Consider the following 23,539-nt stretch of genomic DNA (forward strand, 5'->3'; position numbering starts at 1 on the left):
TCTGCTCAAGGCCAGTACTCTATCATTTGAACTTTTTGCTGCTTGACTGGCTTTGAACCAGAATCATCAGATGTCAGCCTCCTGAGTAGCTAGGATTACAAGTGTGAGCCAATGGTGCCCAGCTATACACCTTCCTCTTCTAAAGTCTTCCTAGAATCCCTCTTTCCAAGTACAGAAGTAAGACTCAATTCCCACAGACCTATGCTTTCCTGAGACACTGTCTAACCTCACTGCTTTATCCCCACTCTCTAGAATTGTGTCTGAGCACTATGTGAATGAAAGAGGGGAACATTTCTCAAGTTTGAAGAGAATCTCTATTGAGCCTTTCTTAACCATCAGCTTTCGTGTGTGTGTGTGTGTGTGTGTGAGAGAGAGAGAGAGAGAGAGAGAGAGAGAAAGAGAGAGAGAGAGAGAGAGAGAGAGAGAGAGAGAGAGCACTAAGGCTTTCCTGGAAGCACAGGTGGGTTAAACTCATCGAACTCTCAGTGGCTTACATCTATAATCTTATCTACTCAGGAAGCTGAGACCTAAAGAATAGTGGTTTGAAGCCAGCCTGGACAGAAATACCTATGAGGCTTCCTCTCCAAAATAATCAGCAAAAAACAGGGCTAGTGGGGCTGGGAAGGTGGCTCAGTGGTAGAGTGCTTGCCTTGCATGCAGAGGCCCTGGGTTCCATTCCTCAGCACCACATAAGCAGAAAAGGCTAGAAGTGGCACTGTGGCTCAAGTGGTAGAGCGCTAGCCTTGAGCTGAAGAGCTGAGGGACAGCGCCCAGGCCCAGAGTTCAGGCCCTGCAACCGACAAAACAATAACAACCAGGGCTGGAGGATTCACTCAAGTTGTAGAGCACCAGCCATGTGCAAGAAAACCAAGCAATAGTACAAGGTCTTGAGTGTAGCTACAAAAATAAATAGGTGAAAACTTTCTGAAGGTAATGAAGGAAAAGGAGCCAATGTACATCTTAGCACAGGCTCTCCAAGTCAGCCAGGTGCGAGAGCATTTGCACAGGAGAATGCTGTTTGATGGAGTACCCTGCTTTGGGTTTGGGCAGTGGGGGAGCAATACTGTCAAGACACTATACCAGCTAAGCTGCGGGGGAGTAACCTTGAGGAGGAAGGCAGCTGACCCTCCAGTCACCCCGTGGGACTGCCTGCAGGTTGTTTGAACTCTTTCAAAGAAGAAATGACCACAATGTAGGTTTTAAATATCTTTTGCAGTAAATAATCTTATTTACATTGATACAGAATCATTTTACATTCTTGAGTCAGACGCTAATAGATGCTTTACTTTTGTAAATTATAAAGGAAAATACAAAGGAGGCTACTGAGAAAGTGTTCTTCATTATCCTCTCTTATGCTAGTGCTCAAAACCTTGAAACACATGGACAATGACATGTTACCAGTATGAAGCTACTGCTACCAGGCTGAGGATGGACTGTGTGCTCTAGCTGCACGGTGGGAGCCTTCTCTGGCTCACACTGCACTCTGCTCTCTTGAGCAGACCTTCACATAGGAAAAAGACAATGATTCATAGCATAGCATTGAGTAATTTAAACACACAGTATAAGTGGGGAGAACGAAACCCTCCCAGCACAGCTCCAAGAACCCATAGCATCTGAAGTCTGCCCTATGGGGCTACAGTGTAGTCAAGTCCTACCGCACCAGCAGCAGCTGAGACAGGTGGCCATGTGAGGTGGGCAGGAGGAAGAACTGTCCTTTGCCTGGCCCCAGTACCCGCTTTCCAGCTGCATGGAACCTTGTGGACTAAGAACACACTCCAAGAGGAGAAACGTGCGTTGGCAGAGCCTACTGGGAGAGAGCTGACCTGGTAGGGTGTGCAGTCCTCTGTTCCTGAAGACAACCTGTCAGGAAGGACTTTTTCCAGAACCTCTAGGAACTTGCTCAGAGGAAAATTAATCACATCACAACTTGATGCAGCTTAAGGCTTCATTTTTAAGCAGTAAGCATGGCCTTTAATTTTTTTTTTTTTTAACTAAGATCACCATATTTGATTCCAAATTAGAGTTTTACTACTGCAAGAGGAGTCCAAGTGTCTTACCCTGCCCTAAGCCAGAAGTGGAGAATCTTCTACTGGTGGATAGAAAACTTCTACCAGCCCTCGGGTGCTACATGTCACTGCCCATGGCTGCCTACTGTGACCTTTCTATGCAGAGGTGTTGTCACATGGTTGTGCTGTTGCCGGGTGGTCTGGAGGGCTCTGCAGGCAAAGGCTCAGTGCTGTTGCTCTGGGATCCTCCTATCTCCGAGGTCCTGGCCATGAGAGAGGCTACTGCTTCCAGCCTAGTTTCCAGTGGACCGTTTTCCTGAACCAAGGGGACAAACGGTTACATTTCACAGTTCACAGAACACACTCCTGTCCTGTCAGAGAGCTTCCATTAATCCCTGGAGAGCACCAGGAGTGAGCACACACAGTAGTACATTTCAAAACACCACAGTGTGCAAGAACTACCCCCACAGCAGCCCCAGAGTTGGCACAACGCTATACTGCCCAGGCAATGGGAAACAAGTAGGAGGTAGAGGAGATCTGAGTTCTAGGCTTGGTTCTGCCATACGCAATTCACTCTTCGTGACCATGGGCAAGCTGATCCCACCGCTAGGATGGAGAGCCCCTGGGAACTGGCTTAAGGAGGGTCAAGTGGCAGCCCCCAAAATACAAATTCCCCAGGTAGGAGTATATAGAGTTGGAATGTAAGAGACTAGTTGAAGCAGCCTTTTCAGCCCTATGTTGGCTGACTATGCCACATTCTCTTCCTACTGGCTAAGAAGATGCCAGATTCATCACATCTTCAACTAGTACCTCTTGCAAATCCTGGGGTGGGTGGGGTTGGATAAAATGTTAAAGTGAGACAAAAGGGGATTAGTTCACAGAGGGAAACAAAGGAAGAAACCTCACAGGTTTTCCTACCTCAGCTGGGATGGGTATCAGGAGATAAAAATTTTCTTAAGTTTGGAAAGGAATCCCTCTTTGTCCTCCCCAGCCTCACGCCTAGCATTGTTTCCTTCGGAGCTATCCATGGTCCTGCCACCTGGGCACAAACAGCAGAAAGAACTGGGGTCAAGGGTGCACTCTTTCATGTGGCACATCCCCAGCCCCCACCTACCCATGCCTGTGTGCTCAGGCGGTAGCACTCCGTCAAGAAGCAAGTAAATGCTACCCCAGAAACAGAGGGAAGTCACTCCCACATTGGCAAGGGCTATCTGAACTGTCTCACCAATTCAAATGGGCTACTCAGAACTCTGTTATCCCAATTCCTCTTCAACTCAGGGACCCACAGCAACCAGACCCACAGCAACCAGTTATCTCTAATCTGAACAAAAAGTAAATAATGGAGCAAATGACAGATGACTTCTAAGTCACGCCACACTACTTACTTAGGGTAGCATTCATTATCATAGATGTGATATAACAACATGGAGGCACAGTTCAGGTGGCCCCAAAGTCAGTTGGCAGGGGAGCAGATCTGAGTTCAAGTATAAGCAGCCTGAACCTGAAGCTCAGGCTCTTTTCATGCTACTAGCAACAACAGATCCTACTTCTAGGTCCACTACCACATTCCATATGCATGCACTTGTAACATGCCCGGGAAACCCAGTAAGGAAGTCACTGCCGTGTGAAATCCACTATTGAGTGCACTTCATCCTGTCTACCACGCCAGCAGAGGGCATCTGTGGCTCTAAGCAAAGTCTCTGTGGCTGGCTCCCAGCCCTGACTGCTAAAGGTATGAGCAGCCCCAGTGATGGTTCCCCAGGGCCCAGGCCAAGATTACCTAGGTAACGCTGCTACACAAGATTCGCGATGATTTGCAGTGACGTGCACACCAACATTTAGAACTTACAGGAATACAGAGTAGTGCAAATAAAATAGTCATGGTCTCCTTGAACTCATTCTGAGTCAAATGAGGCCTTTCACAGGCCTTTCCAAAGCATGGACAGAAAGGTCCCCAAGCAGAAGGGGTAGAAACCTCTGGGTTCTGCACAAGCAGCATGACTGGGGCTCACTTCTCTGACAGGCAAAACTGCAGAGCTCAGGTGTGCCCTTACAGAAAGAACAGCTACCTAAAGAGCACTCTCAATAAGGTCTGGATAATTGTCAAAGCTGCAGGGGCCGTGTCCAAGTTCCAGGGCTGCACAGAGAAAGATTCAGGCCCTGAACAGCACACTGAAAAACTGGGGTGCTCTCCTTCAGTTCTTGGCAACCTCTTGCTTACATAAAGACTTGAGTAACAAAAAGAACCCTTTTACAGGTTACACCTGTAACCCTAGCTCCTCAGGAGGCTGAGATCTGAGGATTGCGGTTCAAAGCCAGCCCAGGCAGGAAAGTCTGTGAGACTCTTATCTCCAATAAACCACTAGAAATCCGGAAGTGGTGCTGTGGCTCAAGCGGTAGAGTATTCGCCTTGAGCTGAAGAGTGCAGGGACAGCCCCAGGCCCAGAGTTCAAGCCCCACATGGACAAAAAAAAAAAGAGCCCTTTTAACAATCCATAAACTATACTCCTGGACCTCCTAAGACAGGAAGAGTCTGGACTTTTGTCTTACCATTGGTAAGCAGATGGCAAAACTTGGTGAAAGGTATTGTATGTGACACTTGCTTTTGATATATGACAAGCTCTGTGTTTCAGGCTTTACTCATACAATCTTATTTAACTGCTAAGAAAGCCTAAAAAGTGGTATTACTACTGTCCTCGGTTTAGTAATGATGAAGCACGTTCACAGAGGTAATCTGCCTAAGGCTTCACTGCCAACAATGATAGCTGGGATATAAAACATCCATGCTCTAAGTGGACATAAAAACACTCAGCAGGCTGAGAATGTGACTTAGTGGTAAAGCACTTGCCTAGCATGCAGGAAGCCTGGGTTTGATTCCTCAGTCACACATAAACAAAAAAAGCTGGAAGTAGCACTGTGGCTCAAGTGGTAGAGTGCTGGTCTTGAGCAAAATTAGCTCAGAGAAGTGCCTGAGTTCAAGCCCCAGGACTAGCAAAAAACAAAACAAAACAAAACAAAAAACCCACAAAAAAACCTACTCGGCATCTGCCACTCCCACCTCCCCCAACTCTGCCACCCCACCACAACCAGGAAGTGGTTTGTGCCTCATAACTATAGATACACTACAGCCAGAATGGCTGAAGTCTGCAAGAGTTAAAATAAGCACCTGGTTAGCTAGTAGGTAGTTCAAGGAGTAGAACAAAAAATGCCAAACAAGCTAGACATGGTGATGCATGCCTAAAACCCCAAACAAAATGATGCAAGAGGTAGAAACATGTGCAGCTGAGGTAATGACTCCTGGGTGCAGCCTGTCCTGACCTGAGCAAGGTCCCCATCAACGGAAGAGCCTGCCTCCCGGAAGGGGGCCAGTGGCCGCCAATGCCTTCATCAGGCAGGCGGCTCCAGCAGGCAGGGGAGCTGATGGCAGGTCACCAATGTTCAACTAGTCTCCCAATACAGCATGACATCTGAAGTAACGTGCCTGTACACTGCAGGAAGAAGTCAAAGCTAGCCTGCTCTAAAAGACAGAGTCCTCTCCAATACAGTTTTCACTGTGGTTTACAAGACATCCAGCAAGATGTTCAGGGTAGGGAATGTACAAGCCCATCCAAGTCACCTCCTTAAGCTGTTACAAGAAGCTCTCATGGAGGAAAGTGCCCAGTCACAAGGGAAGTGGCAGAATCAAGGCTAGAAATCAGAACACTTGCTCTGAGACACAGAGCTGCCTGGAGAGGAAGTACTCCATCACCTCCTTGGCACATGAACACAAGCTAAGAATGGGAGAGAAGCTTTCATAGGGAGGGGAGATTCGAGACTTCTCTCTGGCTGTTCCTGCCCATACCTCCCTCTCTCAGTAGTGCTTTTGGGAGGCTTCATGAAGCCTGACTGGAAACTGCAACATTTTGCTCCAAATTATTCACCCTCCAAGGGACTTGAGAAGCTCCCTTATGCCACCATGTCACCTCCAGACCCCTTACCGGTGCTTGTGTGGGTCACGCCATTCACTGTCCCCTCCACATCTGTCTCGTCCTCAGCGTAGCTCAGAATCAGGCTCTGCTGCCGGCTGGTGAGCCTCCTGTGGACCCAACACAGCAACAGTGCTTCCTCTGGGCATCACCACACAGACAGACAAGTTGCTGGTCTGGGCAGGAGCGTACCCATAGCCAGTAATAAGAACCTGAGGGCCAGGGCCTCAGAGCTCCAAAGTACACCAAGTCATTTAAACAACTGTCGCAGTGGCAATGCTGCCACAGTTATACGAGGGGCCTACAAGTAAGCATGTAATGAAGCAACAGGCAGGAGACTATGGAAAGGAGGAGTGCTGGAAACCAGCCTCCAAGCGAAGCCAGTGCACACCTAGTTTTGGTGTATACCCAGCCTTAGTGCATACCCAGCCTTGGTGCCCACAGTATTCTGCCCATAGCAACTCAGTAGCAGCTAAGCATCTTCTATGTGTTATTCACATCATTCCCCCACAATTCAGTGAGGCTGACGTCTGGTATGTCTACTCTACAGATAGGGAACCTGGGCTACACACACCTGATGCCCAAGCCTGAGACTCATAGGACCCTGAACTGTTGGCATAGGGCTTGGCAGGTGACAGGCTCAGAGGGTGCCTGGAGCATTGTGTGTAGGGGGTGGTGGAGGGGGTAGGCTTGGCCACTGAGCTAGAGAGGACACTTACTTTGGAACTCTGATCTTCACGTGAATGTAATGATCACCATAACCATAGCTGTTTATCCGGGGTATGCCTTTCCCAGTCAATCGAATCTTCTGGTCTGTCTGAATTCCAGGGGGAATCTATATTGAAAGGAAAGCAGTACATTCCTTGGTCACCACTACCCAAATGTAAACCATTTCACTACACAAAAACAATCCTGAAAGGACTCAAGGAAAAAAAAGATTGCATTCAGGAGTATGGAGCAAGCCCATCAGTAACCATGAAGACAATGGCTGAGTTGCAACCAGAACTTGAGAACAGGAATTATGTGGGGTGAGCCCCGGAAGCAGAAGTGAGGGTCAAAGCACTGGACACAGGGATAGAAAAACACAACTCAGGATCCAAGGCTGAGCTTGCTCCAGGGCCCTCACTGGGCTGGAAGGCATGGACAGGGATGGCCCTTGGATAGAGGCAGCAGTGTGCCCACAGTGTCCACTCCACGGACAGGGGTCACCCCAAAATCCCCACACCGAGTCTGGAGAAAACCCTAGGTAAATGCTAACAGTGGTGGGACCTGGAGATAGAGGAGAGAGGTTCAGGTGGAACAAGAGGCTGTGTACTACTGCTGAAACCTGAGGGGAGGAGACATAGCTCCTGAGGATCTGCTACCATCATCAGACCCTGAGGAAGCAGACGCAAAGAGCACCAACTTTAACAACACACCTCTGTGTCACAGTTTCTGGGATTGCTAACCAGCAAAGGAGGGGACCCAAGCCAGGAACTTCTTTACATGGCAATACACCAAGGCCTGGGCTTACGATTCTCACAAGGAATAACCTAAAGCTTCTAGTGTTCACCCCAGGCCTCTTCTCTCAGAATCATTGACGGGCTAGATAGATGCTTACAAGTCTCATTTCCCACTTCAAAGAAAAAATTGCTGGGTACTGTCTCATGCTTATAATCCTGGCTACTCAGAAGAGTGAGATAGCCTGGTCACAAATGTTTGTGAGACCCCCATGTCAAATAATAGAAAGTTGGGTATATGGTGAAACACACCTGTCATCCCATGTCTACGAAAGCATAAAAAGAAAGATTGTGGTGTAGAATTGCCTAGGAAAAAGTGAGATCTTATTTGAAAAATAATAAAATCAGAAAGGGCTGGGAACATATGTCAAGTGCTAGAGTACTTGTCCACAAGTTTTCAGTTCTAGTACTGCCAAAAGAAAAAAGAAAAAAAAAAAAGGCGCAACAAAATACTGCTGGCAATGTCATCCTTGCACCCTCTTACCGTCACATTGATGGTCTCGTACAGACCCTGGGCTCTTGCTGTCCCCCCAAGAATAGCCTGAGCTATTGAAATAAAAAGGTCGGAGTGGATATCTGCGCCGTCCCTCCGGAATATAGGGCTTTTCTGTACCTGAGGCCAAAACACAAGATGATTGTGACCACCACAGAATTCACCGGCACGAACCACGTGGCTTGGCAGGCCTGAGCTTTCTACACTTACAGCTTAGCACTGAGAAAGATCTGCATATCACCAATGTGTGCTAGCCCCTCACAGCTCTGGAGGGGACACAGCCTCCATACTTGCATACTGCAGAAGAACAACATCTACCCCTTCCTCACAGTGCCCAATTGGAGAGGGAAGAGAATGAAAATTAGCTTTTTTAGCTTCTTTTTCTAAAACTTTTATTGCTTTTGCTATATATTTCCATATCCCTAATACAGTCCATCTCATATATATGACAGCTCTATGGAGATGGTATTTAAGGCAGGAAAGCCTCCCAGGACTCACTTTCTTCTCTGTTTAATGACAGACAAGGTGACTTGTGCTCACACCTGTGGCTCTGGTGGTATTTTGATTAGTAGCAGCCTTCACTCTGTCACACAGCAATTTGCAGACTAGTCTCTTATTCAAAACCAGCAAACAGTTGGAATCTTACAAACAGGGCTGTCAAATCACCCCTGTATCTATCATGTATAAGTATACCCTATATATGTTTACAAGTGTTTTTCTCAGGTACACATCTAGGAGTGTAATTGGTGACAGAAGCCATTACTTTCTTTTTATCTGTATATTATAACATATAAAACTTTAGCTTAGACCTGGGGATGCTTGCAGAGTATGCTAGAGGGCCTGAGTTTAATTTCTGACAACACACACACACACACACACACACCACACACACACACACACACACACACACACACACACACACACACACACACACACACACACACACACACACACACACACACACACACACACACTTTGTTGTAGCTTTTTCCCATCAACAGATCTCTGTATTTTCTTTTTTTTTTTTTTTTTTTGGTCAGTAGTGGGGCTTGAACTCTTGGCCTGAGCGCTGTCCCTCAGCTCTTCAGCTCAAGGCGAGTGCTCTACCACTTGAACTACAGCGCCACTTCCAATCTCTTGTAATCTCTTATTTTCTTGTATCTTGTTTCTAACTTGTAAACATCATGAGGAAGCTTTATTTTCACATCAAGCACAAAACCTCCACAAAACAGTTAATAACCACATGAACACAGCCCTTTTTCCCTTTAAAAACAGCAACACATGCACTCACAAAACTCAGGCCAGGGGCTGGGAAGGTAGCTCAGTGGTAGAGCGCTTGCCTTGCAGGCCTGAGGCCCTGGGTTCCATTCCCCAGCACCACATAAGCAAAAAGAAAAAAGCCGGAAGTGGTGCTGTGTGGCTCAAGTGGCAGAGCGCTAGCCTTGAGCTGAAGAGCTGAGGGACAGCGCCCAGGCCCAGAGTTCAGGCCCCACGACCAGACCAAAAAAAAACCAAACTCAGGCCAACAGCAGCCTCAGAGACACTGAGAGGGCAAAGACCAACAGAAGGTAAATAGCAAATGCCTACCCTGAATGTGACAAAAATCTCTCGTTTTCCCACAGGCATCCGCACAGTCTGGCCATCCTCAACTCCTAGAAGAATCAAAGTTCCAAAAACAGCAGTTAGGTGGCACCTCATGCAACACTGACTTCCCAAACCCCTTGCTCATTCCCAAGCCTTGTTAATGGTGGCTCTCATTGAATGAAGACAGAGGGAGCAGGGAGGTGAAAACCACAGACTGGGAGCTGCTCCTTCACAAGCTGAAGTACAGTGGGCACATTTTAAAGATGACTGGTACAAAAAAAAAAAAAGATTTCAAGAGCCCATGTCTACAATCCTAGCTACCCAGGTGGCTGAGATCTGAGAATTGTGGTTCAGAGTAGGCCTAGGCAGACAAATCCAAAAAATTCTTACCTCTAAGTTAGCAAAATGCCAGAAGTGGAGTCATTGTTCAAGTGGTAGAGCACCAAAAATGAACAAAAAAGCCAAATGAGAGCAAGAGGCCTTCCGTTTAAGACCCAGTACCAGCAAAAAAAAAAAAAAAAAAGGAGGGGGGCGCTGGGAAGGTGGCTCAGTGGTAGAGTGATTGCCTTTCATGTACAAGGCCCTGGGTTCCATTCCTCAGAACCACATAAGCAGTAAAAACGGAAGTAGCTTAAGTGGCTCAAGTGGTAGAGTACTAGCCTTGAGCTGAAGAGCTGAGGGACAGTGCCCAGGCCAAGAATTCAGGCCCCACAACTAGCTACTCAGGAGGCTGTCTGAGGATCATGGTTTGAAGCCAGCCCAGACAGGTAAGTCCAAGACGCTTATCTCTAATTAACCACCAGAAAACTGGAAGTGGAGTAGTTCTTTTTTTTTTTGGTCTGGTCGTGGGGCATGAACTCTGGGCCTGGGCACTGTCCCTCAGCTCTTCATTCAGCTCAAGGTTAGTGCTCTACCACTTGAGCCACAGCACCACTTCCGGCTTATGTGGTGCTGAGGAATCGAACCCAGGGCCTCATGCATGCAAGGCAAGCACTCTACCACTGAGCCACCTTCCCAGCCCCTGGAAGTGTAGCAGTTCAAAGTAGTAGAGCACTAGTCTGAGTACACAAGCTCAGGGACAGTGCCTAGACTCTGAGTTCAAGCCCCAATATCAACATAAACAAATAAATAAAATAAAAGATTCTAGGAGTTTTTAGCTCTTTCTCTAGCCTGAACTCCAGGGCCTCAAACCAAGCTCCTGTCAGATTACACAGGGCTCAGTGGGCCTGGCCATCTCCTGAACATGGGGCACTCTGGGACCCACCTGCAGGCACAGGGATCACCACTCGCTTCTTCTGCTTGGCTTGTCCTGTTCCTCTACAGATCACACAAGGATTTGTGATAATGGAGCCTCGGCCACCACATCTCCTACATGTGGAACGCATCACAAAAGGGCCAGTATTGATGGTTTCCTAATGAATATGAGGGGGGAAAAAAACGGTAAGCAGGCAAGTACACTGACTCCTGAGAGAAATGTTTGGTTGAAGGCTTTTTTGGTGTGCACGTGCACCTAAAGAATACTAAGAACAGGCTGGGAAGATACCTTAGTGGTAGAGTGCTTGCCTCGCATGCATGAGGCCCTGGGTTCAATTCCTCTGTACCACATAAACAGAAAAATCTGGAAGTGGTACTGTGGCTCAAGTGGTAGAACACTAGCCTTGAGCTGAAGAGCTGAGGAACAGCGCCCAGGCCCAGAGTTCAAGCCCCACAATGGACAAAAAAAAAAAAAAGAATACTAAGAAGCCGGGTGCTGGTGGTTCACGCCTGTAATCCTAGCTACTGAGGAGGCTGAGATCTGAGGATCACGGTTCAAAGCTAGCCCAGGCAGGAAAGTCCATGAGACTCTTATCTCCAATAAACTATTTAGAAAACCTCAGAAGTGGTGTTGTGGCTTAAGTGATAGACCATTAGCCTTGAGAACAGAGAGGCTCAGGCACAACGCCCAGGCCGAGTTCAAACCCCACGACCAACAAAAAAGAGATCATATTGCCTGTTTGAACTTGTAAATACAGACTTTACAACCAATTTTTTTTTTTTTTTTTTGTCGGTCGTGGGGCTTGAACTCTGGGCCTGGGCGTTGTCCCTTAGCTCTTCAGCTCAAGGCGAGCGCTCTACCACTTGAGCTACAGTGCCACTTCCGGTTTTCTGGTGGTTTTATTGGAGATAGGAGTCTTACGGTCTCCTGCCCGGGCTGGCTTTGAACCGTGATCCTCAGATCTCAGCCTCCTGAGTAGCTAGGATTACAGGCGTGAGCCACCAGCGCCTGGCTACAACCAATTTTTTATAGTTCAGTTTTAAATATTCTTTCCATAACTCTTTCCATTTCTGTTTTGCTATGTAGATTATGGTGGCATTAAACACTTGATCTCCTACTTCAGCCTTCCAAGTGTTAGCATTACAGGGTTGAGTTACCATACACAGCTAAATAATTAATTTATATCATTACATATTCTGAAATCCTTCCTTCCTGCCATTAAGGATCAAATCTAGGACTTTGCACATACTAAGCACATGTTCTAACACTTTTAAATATTGAGAATCTTTAAGCAGAAATGTTTTCCACATTATATGGATTAACAATTCTAAAATGGTTAATTCTTTAGTGTGTGTTATATGATGGAGAAAATGATTAAATATTTTGGGGATAATCACAGCCAGGTTTATCTTTGTTAAAAACTGTAAGCCGGGGACTGGGAAGGTGGCTTAGTGGTAGAGTGCTTGCCTCTCATGCATGAGTTCCTTTTCTTGGTTCAATTCCTCAGTACCACATAAATAGAAAAAAGCTGCAGGTGGCACTGAGGCTCAAGTGGTAGAGCACTAGCCCTTGAGCTGAAGAGCTGAGGGACAGTGCCCAGGCCCAGAGTTCAAGCCCCACGACCAACCAAAAAAAAAAAAAAAAAAAAAATGTAAGCCAGGCACCGGTGATTCATGCCTATAATCCCAGCTACACAGGAGGCTGAGATCTGAGGATCACAGTTTGAAGCCAGCCAGGGCACAAAAGTCCATGAGTTTCTTATCTCCAATTAATCACAGAAAAAGCCAGAAGTGTGCTGTGGTTCAAAGTGGTAACATGCTAACCTTGAGCAAAAGGAGCCCAGGGTTCAAGCCCCAAGACTGCCCCCACCCCCCCCAAAAAAAAAATTAAGTGTGAAATGATTAGGTTAAATTCAGTCTGTGATGCACGTATGTGCATGTATATCTATAGCATTTGAACAGACAGATAAGGAAAGAAATGCATGTCTATACAAAATACTGACTCAGCGACTGAGAGGGCTGAGAGGCAGTCTTGTAATAGGAGCAATTAGTACTTCCAGGTGTAGATCTTGGTTTCTGGCCCATCATATACTAAGCAGAACCAGGGCTCGGTGGATAGGGCTAACTGCAGTACTGATAGTACAAGTTCAGCTTAATAAACTTTGTTAAAAGGCACGGTAAGAAAGTGCTGAACCTATGGTCAGAAGACAACACAAGGACATAGGACCAGATGGAAAGGACTTCAAAAGGCCAAATCAGGGACAATTTAAACACTGAAGTAGGGCTGGGAAGGTGGCTTAGTGGTAGAGCGCTTGCCTTGCATGCATGAGGCCCTGAGGTCGATTCCTCAGCATCACATAAGCAAAAAAGAAAAAAGCCGGAAGTGGTGCTGTGGCTCAGGTGGTAGAATGCTAGCCTTGAGCTGAAGAGCTGAGGGACAGTGCCCAGGTCCAGAGTTCAGGCCCCATGACCGGATCCAAAAAAAATAAATAAATAAAATAAAATAAACACTGAAGTAACTATACTGACCATAACATAGGAAGAATCCTTGAACTCATACAGCTATAAATAAATAAATAAACAAAAATGAAAAGAAAAGCAGCACACCATCAATGACAAAAAAGCAAAGGGGCCAAATGCTTCAAGTGGGTGCATCTGAATAAAAGGAGAAAGAATGATGATACTTCAAGTAAAATCTTAATCCTGATTTTCAAATTCTCTGTATTTCCCAAAGTACATTTTCTAAGACAATGGTTTCCTTTTGCCATCTGTACTGTTGTCATGGACAGAGAACTAGTGCAAAGTGCAGAAGGTTCTAGATTTAAATACTCTCTGCAGCTATGAATTTTGAAAGCCTAGGAGTCCTTGAATAAAAACCTACTGGAGCATATAAAAACAGAACGGTGTAAGTAGTAGGATTAGGTGGTAGGAGGGTGGGGAGCCTGCAGGGCACACCCTTACCATGCCTGAGCCACCACAGTAGTGGCAGTGCTGCACCTTGGTGCCAGGCTCATTGCCCTTGCCGTCACAGCGCTCACAGGTGTCCATGATGTTCACGGTGAACTCCTTGTTGACACCCTTGGCAGCCTGGTTGAATGTCAATTCCATGATGTACTTAAAAAAAAAAAAGAAGAAGCATGGCTTGTCAGTCTTTCCTTGACAATAATCACTGGGATGTACCATTTGAGGACAGAAAAGCACTGACTACCACTTGCAGCTACTCTGTCACTACTACTGTTCTTATGTAAGTCTGCCAGGCAGGAATGACTGGGACTCAGTTGGCAGGTTTTGTTTTACTTCTCAGGAATTTTAACAGATAATATGTCTTAGTTTCAGTGAAAATTTAGTTTCTTTTTGTGCTTCACAGCCACGAGATGAGCAACTATATTCTACCATGCATTCCTCATTGGGATATGAGGTCAAGTCAGAGGCCTAAAAACAGTAGGGCCATATACATACATACATACATACATACATACATACATACATATATATATATATATATATATAGTAAAATGAATGTGTTCATTATTATCTATAATACTTTTCAAATGTTGGACTTACTTTCTGCCAAAAAGCTACCTCAAGATCATTCCATTTAAGCTGCTTTGCCTCTCTCAGAAAAAGAAACTGACAAAACACTGTTTACATCACCTTTGGAGGAGTCTTCAAAATAAGAAACTTACTTCTTGAGGCTGATCAAACACACTCTGGAAATCTCCAAAGGAAGATGATGAAAACTCCCCAAAGATCTTCCTGAACAGCTCCTCTGGGTCAACAGAGGGCCCCCCCCTCCAATAGCTCTGTCCAGAGCTGCTGGCCCCAGGATCAAAGCCAGCAGAACCGTAGGCATCATACTGTTTCCTCTTCACCTCATCACTCAGAACCTATAAGAAAAGCAGAGTTATCAGGTCTGGGAAGGTAGCTCAGCGGTAGAGTGCATGCCTTGCAAGCATGAGGCCCTGGGTTCAATTCCTCAGCACCACATAAACAGAAAAAGCCAGAAGTGGTGCTGTGGCTCCAGTGGTAAAGCACTAGCCTAGAGCTGAAGAGCTGAGGGACAGTGCTCAGACCCAGAGTTCAGGCCCCATGACTGGCAAAAAACAAAACAAAAAACATTCAGTGAGGGCTGGTATGTAGCTCACTGGTAAAGTGCTTGCCTAATAAGTGCAACATACTGGGTTTGTCTCCAGTACCAACACACACCCACACCACGCACGCACTTTAAAAACAAACAAACAAAAAAAAACAGCTGGGAAGGTGGCTCAGTGGTAGAGTGCTTGTCTTGCATGCACAAGGCCCTGGGTTCGATTCCTCAGCACCACATAAGCAGAAAAAGCCGGAAGTGGCACTGTGGCTTAAGTGTCTGTAGAGCACTAGTTTTGAGGTGAAGAGCTAAGAGACAAGGCCCAGGCCCAGAGATCAGGCCCCATGACTGACCAAAAAAAAAAAAAAGAAGAGATACAAAACTAACCAAACCTAGAGTTCCCAAATACAGCCACAATAAATTGCTTGGGGAGTTAAGTCAATGCAAATTTCTGGATTCTTTTCTTCATTGAGATTCCAAGGTAATAGACCTAGTACAAGGTCTTGGAACCCCCTTTTTTTTTTTTGGGGGGGGGGGTCCGGTCGTGGAGCCTGAACTCTGGGCCTGGGCGCTGTCCCTCAGCTTTTCAGCTCAAGGCTAGCACTCTACCACTTAAGCCACAGCACCACTTCCGTCTTTTTTCTTTTTGCTTATGTGGTGCTGAAGAATCGAACCCAGGGCCTCAGGCATGCAAGGCAAGCGATCTACCACTGAGCCACCTTCCCAGCCCCTTGGAACCTTTTTTTCTGTTTTGAGAGTACCAGGGTTTGAACACAAGGCCATGCATTTACTGGGTTTGCATTATTACTTGAGCCATGCATCCAGCACTGCTTTTTTGCTGGAAATTGAGACTAATGGGTTGGCTTCACCTCATGCTGCTCCAGATCTCCACCTCCTGAGCACCTAGGATTATAAACATGAGCCACCAAGACACAGCTATGGCAATTCCTTTTCTTTCTTTATTTACTTTTTTTGTCAGTTGCAGAGCTTGAACTCTGGACCGGGGCCTGGGCACTATCCCTGAGCTCTTCAGCTCCAGGCACTCTACCACTTGAGCCACAAAGCCACTTTAAGTTTTCTGTGGTTAATTGAAGATAAGAGTTTCAAGGACTTTCCAGCCCTGGGCTTTGAACCATGATCCTCAGATCTCAGCCTCTTTAGAGGCTAGGATTATAGGCATGAGCCACCAGCACCTGGCTTCTTTGCTTGCTCCTTTCCTTCCTCCTTTTTCTATTGGAGGTGCTGTACCTAAGCTCTTTTGCTTAAGGCTAGCACTCTACCACTTTGAGCTGCAGTGCCACTTCCAGTTTTTGAGTGGTTAATTACAGATAAGAGTCTCATGGGGACTTTTCTGCTTGAGCTGGCTTTGAACTTCGATCCTCGGCTTTCAGCCTCCTGAGTAGCTAGGATTATAGGTATGAACCACCAGAACCTGGCCTCACTTTTTTTTTAAATAAAATCAAGGTGACTTGGTGCAAAAACATAGCCTTCACACTAGACCTCTGACACGCCAGGCCATCCTGTGAACAAAGCAAGCACTGATTCATGGACACAGCTGAACAAAATGACTGCACATATTTATCTCATAGGCTTTTTGAACTTAGGGGCTGGGTGCTTTACCTCATAGGCTTCTGCCAGCTGAGAGAATTTTTCCTTGGCTTTGGGATCATCCTTATTCGTATCAGGGTGGTATTTCTTGGCAAGCTAAGGGGAAAAAAATTATTAAAGACATAGAATGGTTACCAAAATAGAACCCAGAACCCAAATAACAGCCACAGTTATATCTTTTTTGATTTTTGAGACAGGATCTTATTCTGTAGTTCAGAAGAGATTTATACTAACAATCCTCCTACCTCAGCCTTCTGAGTACTGGGATTATAGGCATCCATCACCATGCTCACCCTACAATTATTCTTTATAAATGTTTTGTTTCTGAGCCAAGCACCAGTGGCTCTCACCTGCCAGTCCCCAGGAGGCTGAGATCTGAGGATCATGGTTCAAAGCCAGCCTGGGCAAGAAAGTCAATGAGAATCTTTTTCTTTCTTTCTTTTTTTTTTTTGGCTGGTCGTGGGGCTTGAACTCTGGGATTGGGCGCTGTCCCTCAGCTCTTCAGCTCAAGGCGAGCTGTCTACCGCTTGAGCCATAGCGCCTCTTCCTCAATGAGAATCTTATCTCCAATTAGTTACTAAAAAGTCAAAAGTGAAGATGTGGCTCAAGTGGCAGAGTGCAAGTCTTGAGAAAAGAAGCTTGGGGACAGCACCCAGGACCTGAGTTCAAGCCCCAGGACCATCAAAAAAGTTGACTTAAATCTGGTGCTCGTCTACTTGAACCACTGCTCCACTTTCAGCTTTTTACTGATTAATTAGAGACAGTATCTCGAGCTTGTCTGCCCAGGCTAGCTCAAACCTAAGATCTCAGCCTCCTAAATAGCCAGGATTATGAATTACAAGTGGGAGTCACTGGTGCCCAGCTTACTTTTATTTATTTATTTATTTTTTGCTGGTCGTGGACCTGAACTCTGGGCCTAGGCTCTGTCCCTCAGCTCTTCAGCTCAAGGTGAGTGCTTGACCACTTAAGCCCACAGCGCCACTTCTGGCTTTTTCTGTTTATGTGGTGCTGAGGAATCTAACCCAGGGCCTCATACATGCAAGGCAAGCACTCTACCACTCAGCCATCTTCCCAGCCCTACTTTTACTTTTTGATTCTGGGGTTAAAACAAAGGCCTCTCACAAGCTAAGCACACACAGAATCTATAGCTGTGGTCTGTTTTGTTCCTTCACAGGTACATGCTGGCTGGTCATTTATTCAATTTCCATGGAAAAAAGGATTGTTTTTCTAAGTAGTAACTGACTATACAATTTCATATACTAAGAATGTATTCAGTGAAGTCCACTTTTCTGGAATCATTCCATGGTTCACAGAGCTGTATGTTCCCCATCCATGTGGTCTGTGCCTTGTACCAATCAGGCCCAGATTAGACCAAAGCTCCCTTTATAGTCTTTTTCACTAAATCTGAACAATACAGACCTGATAATAGGCTTTCTTGATTTCTTTCTGGCTGGCATTTCGGGGCACACCTAATATCTGGTAATAATCTTCTTTGGCCACAAAGGCGCTCGTGTGGAAGGAGGCAGTACAAACAAAAGGGTAGCTTTTAGTTCCTGAAAAAGAAAAAAAGAAAATCACTCTGGGATTGTATTCAACAAAAGGAAATAGGAGTAAATGGGCAGCTGCAGTACACCTGTGAAGGACCTTACAAACCAGACCATGACTAAGAGGTTTGTTCCCTCCCAACAGACTGGAAACTGCAGTTACCCACTGTCATAGATAACACAACAAAGGGTGTTGTTGATTCTGTTGGGTTATATTATTGGTGTAGTCTCATTATACTACTACAGGAATAGTAAATACTTCAGATAGAGGGGCTAGACCAGGGAAATTATTAGAAAAGGATTCTCTTTTTAAATTATATTATCTTTAAGTAGTTGTACAAAGGGGTTACCATTCAGCAAATCAGCTTATAAATATAATGCTTCCTGATCAGTGTCACCCCTTTCATCATTCTCCCCCACCCCTAGAAAGGGCTATAGCTCCCTCTCTTAGATTGCCTAAGCATTTACTACTGTTCTATTATTTCCATATGCTGGTCTCATTCACTTACAATCCTCCTTGTCTCAGTAATGTCTTAGTAATTTTTTTTTAATCCCCACATCTTTCTTCTATCGTACAAGCCTGGGGAATCTGCTTATAGGTTGTGTCTCAAAATGTGGTCCCTGGACTAGCAGCATCATAGCGTGTTGAAAATGTAACACACTGTAAGGCACTGGTGGCTCAAACCTGTAATTCTAGCTACTCAGAAGGCTAAGATCTGTGGATCACAGTTTATATCCAGCCCCGGCAGGAAAGTCTATCTTATCTCCAATAAACTACTCAGAAAAAGTCAGCAGTGGTGCTGTGGCTCAAGTGGTAGACTGCTAGCCTCGAGCATAGAGAGGGACAGAGCCCATGTCGAGTTCAAGACCCAGGACCAGCAAAAAAAAAAAAAAAGCAACATACAAGTTGTTGGCCAAAAACCAACAACTCTGAACCAAATGTCCTGTTAATTAGAAATTGTCCATTGATGTAAAATCTCTAAACCTAAGATATTTAGGGTAGATACCTGTGCAAATGGCATAAATTTACTTTCAGCAATTCAGGTTGTGGGGCCTGAACTCTGGGCCTGGCACTATCCCTCAGCTCTTCAGCTCAAGGCTAGCATTCTACCACTTGAGCCACAGCACCACTTCCGGTTTTTTCTACTTATGTGGTGCTGAGGAATCGAACCCAGGGCCTCATGTGTGCCAGGCAAGCACTCTACCACTGAGCCACATTCCCAGACCAAGATTTTAGACTCTAATTTGGGAGGTGAGTTGCTGAATTTGGGACATGAGGTGTGGTAACAGACTGCAGCTTGAAGAACGTTACTTTTTTTTTTGGCAGCACTGGGGTTTGAATTCAAGGCTTTGAGCTTAATAGGCTGGTACTCTACTACTTGAGCCATATCTCTAGCCCAGATTGACAGTTCTCACAAGTGTATGGCACCTGATATAAACATGTCAATCACAGGCTATAGGCTCACTTGGGGAAAAAAGAAAAACTGATTCTTTTCCTTAGTAATAGCCTCACACTAGGTTTAGGACTTAGTTCCTATCTCTCTCTGTAACACAATTATAAAAACGCTCTTGAGGGAAAGTAGGAGAAAAATGAGGGAAGTAACAAGTTTGAAGAAATGTACTTATTACCTTACTTATGTAACTGTTGTAACCCCTCTGTACATCACCTTGACAATTTTAACTTGGTTAAGATAATTGTTTTTTAATGCTCTGGGTAGAACATTTGCCTAACATTTACGAGGACCTGAGTTCAATCCTCTGCACTACAAAGGAAAAAAAGTGCTCTGTAAATCTGTACAGATGTAATAATAAATTTAGTTTAAGAAGCTAGGCATGGTAGCACATGCCCATAATCCTAGTACTTAGAAGGTTCAAGTAAGAAGATGTAGATGTAACCAAACCCATACTGAATTGTACGAAGGATCACAAAACCACCAAGACCACAGCTAAGAGGCTCAAAAGGATTAAATCATATACCCAGATTGCAATCTGAGATGTAAATTGTTATTATCACTCATACATTTTTTTTTTTTTTGGCCAATCCTGGGGCTTGAACTCAGGGCCTGGGCACTGGTCCCTGAGCTCCTTTTTGCTCAAGGCTAACACTCTACCACTTTAGCCACAGTACCACTTACAGCGTTTTCTCTTTATGTGGTAATGAGGAATTGAACCCAGGGCTTCATGCATGCTAGGCAAGCACTCTACCACTAAGCCATATTCCCAGCCCCTTTCTTTATAAATTTAGGTAGCTTAAATATCACTTGCACAAAATATAGGGATACCTAACAACCACACAATTCAGAGACATGGTCATTTGTTCATTGCTTCCTTCTCATTAAAACGGACGTCATCCACTATATAAGAAAACAGCATGCCTAAACACTTCAAGGCTTAATACATGTAATTTTCTATTCCAACCATTAAGGAAGGCAATTTTCAAATGAAGGCACTGCTATACTGTTTTTTAGCTTTGTGGTTTTGTACAAGTTGTTTAACAGCTAAACCAGTTTCTCTGAAAAATCAGTGACTGTCACAGGGACCTAGGAAGATAAACCATATCTGACACACGGTTACGAGCTCAGTCTATGTTAGACTGTGTTATTACACGGATTTTAGGCTCTCAAACGAAAACAAAACCTGTTAACTGCACCCTTCGATTTACACCATGTGGTGAAAGGGCAAAAAGCTATGAAATGATCATTCATCCACACTTGATGACCTTGATCAGTTCCTCGGTTCAAAGCCTCAGTTTTCCAGTCTTTAAAACGGGGGTGGCGATCCGCAGCTTGCAGGACTTCCCGAGTGCCTCAGTTCACTCACCCAATGGCACTCGCCTCTCCCCTCCCATCTCAAGGAGATGGAACGGTGGGGAGATGGGGAAGGCGTGAGCAGGGCAGCAGCGGTCTGGAGAAATGTTGACAGAAAGGTGAAGGTTCACGGCCTTTGGGGCGTTTCAACACCCCGGGCTCCATGCAACTCTTCCCCCTAGACGGCATGTGTACGTCGCCATCCGGGCCTCTCCGCCTCCTGCTTGCCTGTCTCCTAGCAGTTTCGCACGGTAGTCGAAGACACCTCTATCCCCGCTACCCCTGTGGCTGGAGAAAGGCGAACCCCTCCTTTCTAGGCCCGGGAGCCGCAAGTCTGCCCTCACCTGTGAGGCTGACACCGGGCCTCAATGTCAGCAGCGCCGGGGGGCCGCGAGCACCCACGGAAGGCGCGAAGGCAGCGACGTTCAGCTTGCGAACCAGTGTCGCCCCCACCACGCCCTCCCGAGGTGACCGGGCCCCTCTCCCCGCTGTAGCCGGCAGCCGGCGGGTCCCCACGGCCACCAGCAACCAGCGTGTGGAACACCGTGCCGCCATCTTGGCGCGGGGACACTGCGCCTGCGCCGCCCGGCGCACTGGGGCGGTGCTTCTGGGGGGCGGGGCCTCCGCGCGCACGCAGAGCATAAGCGTTGCGCATGCGCAGTTGAACTCCCGACGCTCCTGGTATCCGCCGTCTGCTGAGGTTTACCTTGCAGATGTCTGCATGGTAGACTTTCCTTGTAGGATCTCGTAATTCTGCATTGGACAAGGCAAATACTAAACTTTATCTGTGAACAATGTGGCTGAATGTAGCGACTGTAACCGGCCCGTGGGTCCTAGCCAAGGGAGGAACTACAAATCCCGATAGGCAATGCGACACTGGTCTCGCAGATCCCAGCAGGCAGTGCGCGGCTGCCTTCTTTGACCCTTAAAAGTTGCAGCTTGTTGCGTCGGTCAGTTTGCCAGCAGTTCTCCTGCTGTCTTCCCCGTCTAGCCGGAGTGGTAGCGCTTAGCTATCTCCTAAGCTCGTAAGCCTTTTCCAAAGCTCTATCGAGTTTGCTAGTTTAGATGAGAGCCGACAAGCACAAAAATGAACGTCCGAAGGTTTGTGAACACGTACTGTGTCAGTCACCTACTTCTGTTAAATACGTTCAGAATATTGGGAATACCAGGATGAATGTTACAGCAGAACTTATCTAGAGGAGCAAATCTCAATGGAGAGAAAAGACACCTTCCTTAACGAGTGCCGTTTTGAATGCTTTCAAAGATATAAACAGTTGCAAGGGTAAGCAGTCATTCTGCTTCTAAAACGGGGTGTGCAAGGTTTGGGGTCTGAAGAGGACATGGTTTGAATTGCACTTTGATGGAAAGTGCTTTGAGTAGGGCCACAGTATTCCAAGTAATGTAAGGACTTCAAAAGCGACATATGAAGATGTGAAAGTTTGGACATCTGAAGATGTGAAAGTTTGCAGAAAGTTTGCCCTAAAAGTAGGGTGTGTAACTGGAGAACTGGAGATGAGGCTAGAAAAGTAGATCTGCCTGCTCATTTGCAAAGAGTTTGTATTTTTCATACTATCACCTTCCCAGGTCTTAGTAAGGGATCCTGAGACCTTGTGAATGGGTTTAGGATTATCAATGCTCCTCCCCTATGGGCATACCTAGAGCATTGTTCACAAATGTTTTCTGTACGTGGGTGTTAATCTAGATATATATGCATAGCTTTCATCAATAAGATTCAGGTTGGGTCTGGTGACAGTGGCTCAAGCTTGTAAACCTCCATGTTAGGTGGTTGAGATCTGAAGCACGACATGATCCAGTTATTAAACATGGATGAAGTTGTAACATTTACTGTATTCCTAGGACATGAAAATATTAGGCACAAAGCAGGGCAAGATAGATGACGCTTATGTAGAACCTATTGTGACTTGAGCTCGGCTTCCCAGGAAGGGGAAGTGGTCTCTTGTGTGGAACGTTGGCACTGTAAGCTAGGTTGCCTCATGACACAAATGCAGTTGACTCGGTAAAAGCCATTTGTGGCATCTCTTTCTGGCCCAGGTGTCATATCCCCAATGTCTTCTTCCTGTGGCAAAATTCCTCTCTCTTGTAGGAATCATCCAAATCTGAATTAAAAAATCCAGAGCACAACTGATAAGCTCCTTTCTCAGGGTGGACCTTCAAGAGTCAGGTTCCTTGAATTCGTGGCTTAGGCACTCTCGATTGACTTTTCTGCCCCAAACTGGAGCTCGACCATTTGAGCCACGCCTTCACTTCCAGCTTCTTGCTGGTTAATTGGAAATCAGAGTTTCATGGATCAGTCTACCCAGGCTGGCTTCCAACCAAGAACCTCAGATGTCAGCCTCCATAGTAACAAGGATTACAGGCCTAAGCCACCTGCTCCCTCCAATCTACTTAAAGTAACTATTGTGGGAGAGCGCAATTAGCCCACTGGAAAAAAAAAAAAAAGTCTTGGGAACAGACTCAGAAGAAGCAATCACAACCACGGAGCAGGATCCCCCAAGCACGCCGGAATGTCGGTGGTGGGGCGCAAAGCCGCGACGTACACGACCTCCCACCCGACCCGTAGCGTTTTTAGGTGTGTGGGCGTGGCTTCATGGGATTGCCATGTGGTGATTGGCCAAGAGGCGGGGCCAGCGCGTGAAAGAAGCGGTGGGGCGTCGCCAGGCGGGCCGTAGGC

General features: G+C 46.1%; 1 protein-coding gene across 2 annotated transcripts; it reads right to left on the reverse strand.

The window, feature by feature from the left end:
• Window positions 1-1,193: 1,193 nt before the first annotated feature.
• LOC138816085 (dnaJ homolog subfamily A member 3, mitochondrial) lies at window positions 1,194-21,423 on the reverse strand. Of its 2 annotated transcripts, XM_070005645.1 has the most exons (12): window positions 21,192-21,423; window positions 17,916-18,049; window positions 16,509-16,592; window positions 14,488-14,688; window positions 13,763-13,915; window positions 10,812-10,959; window positions 9,551-9,615; window positions 7,955-8,083; window positions 6,691-6,806; window positions 5,984-6,081; window positions 2,925-3,045; window positions 1,194-2,322 (listed from the first exon to the last, which is right to left on the reverse strand). In XM_070005645.1, the coding sequence occupies exons 1-11, from the start codon at window positions 21,400-21,402 to the stop codon at window positions 2,942-2,944; spliced, it is 1,443 nt and encodes a 480-aa protein (XP_069861746.1). In that variant the 5' UTR covers window positions 21,403-21,423; the 3' UTR covers window positions 1,194-2,322; window positions 2,925-2,941. The 2 variants fall into 2 exon arrangements, with proteins under 2 accessions (XP_069861746.1, XP_069861747.1); XM_070005646.1 differs by lacking the exon at window positions 2,925-3,045.
• Window positions 21,424-23,539: the final 2,116 nt, after the last annotated feature.

Source organism: Dipodomys merriami, unplaced genomic scaffold (genome assembly GCF_024711535.1).
Source record: "Dipodomys merriami isolate MVZ:Mamm:240054 unplaced genomic scaffold, mDipMer1.0.p SCAF_680, whole genome shotgun sequence".
In the NCBI taxonomy this organism is placed as follows: domain Eukaryota; kingdom Metazoa; phylum Chordata; class Mammalia; order Rodentia; family Heteromyidae; genus Dipodomys; species Dipodomys merriami.

Bases quoted from the DNA above. Each gene is read 5' to 3' on its own strand.
- LOC138816085 (XM_070005645.1), bottom strand. From the start codon at position 21,402: ATGGCGGCACGGTGTTCCACACGCTGGTTGCTGGTGGCCGTGGGGACC. The intron at 18,050-21,191 runs GTGAGGGCAGAC...TTTCTTTTTCAG, and splicing joins GCCCGGTGTCAGCCTCACAG to GAACTAAAAGCTACCCTTTT. The intron at 9,616-10,811 runs GTGGGTCCCAGA...TGATTCTTCTAG, and splicing joins GGTGATCCCTGTGCCTGCAG to GAGTTGAGGATGGCCAGACT.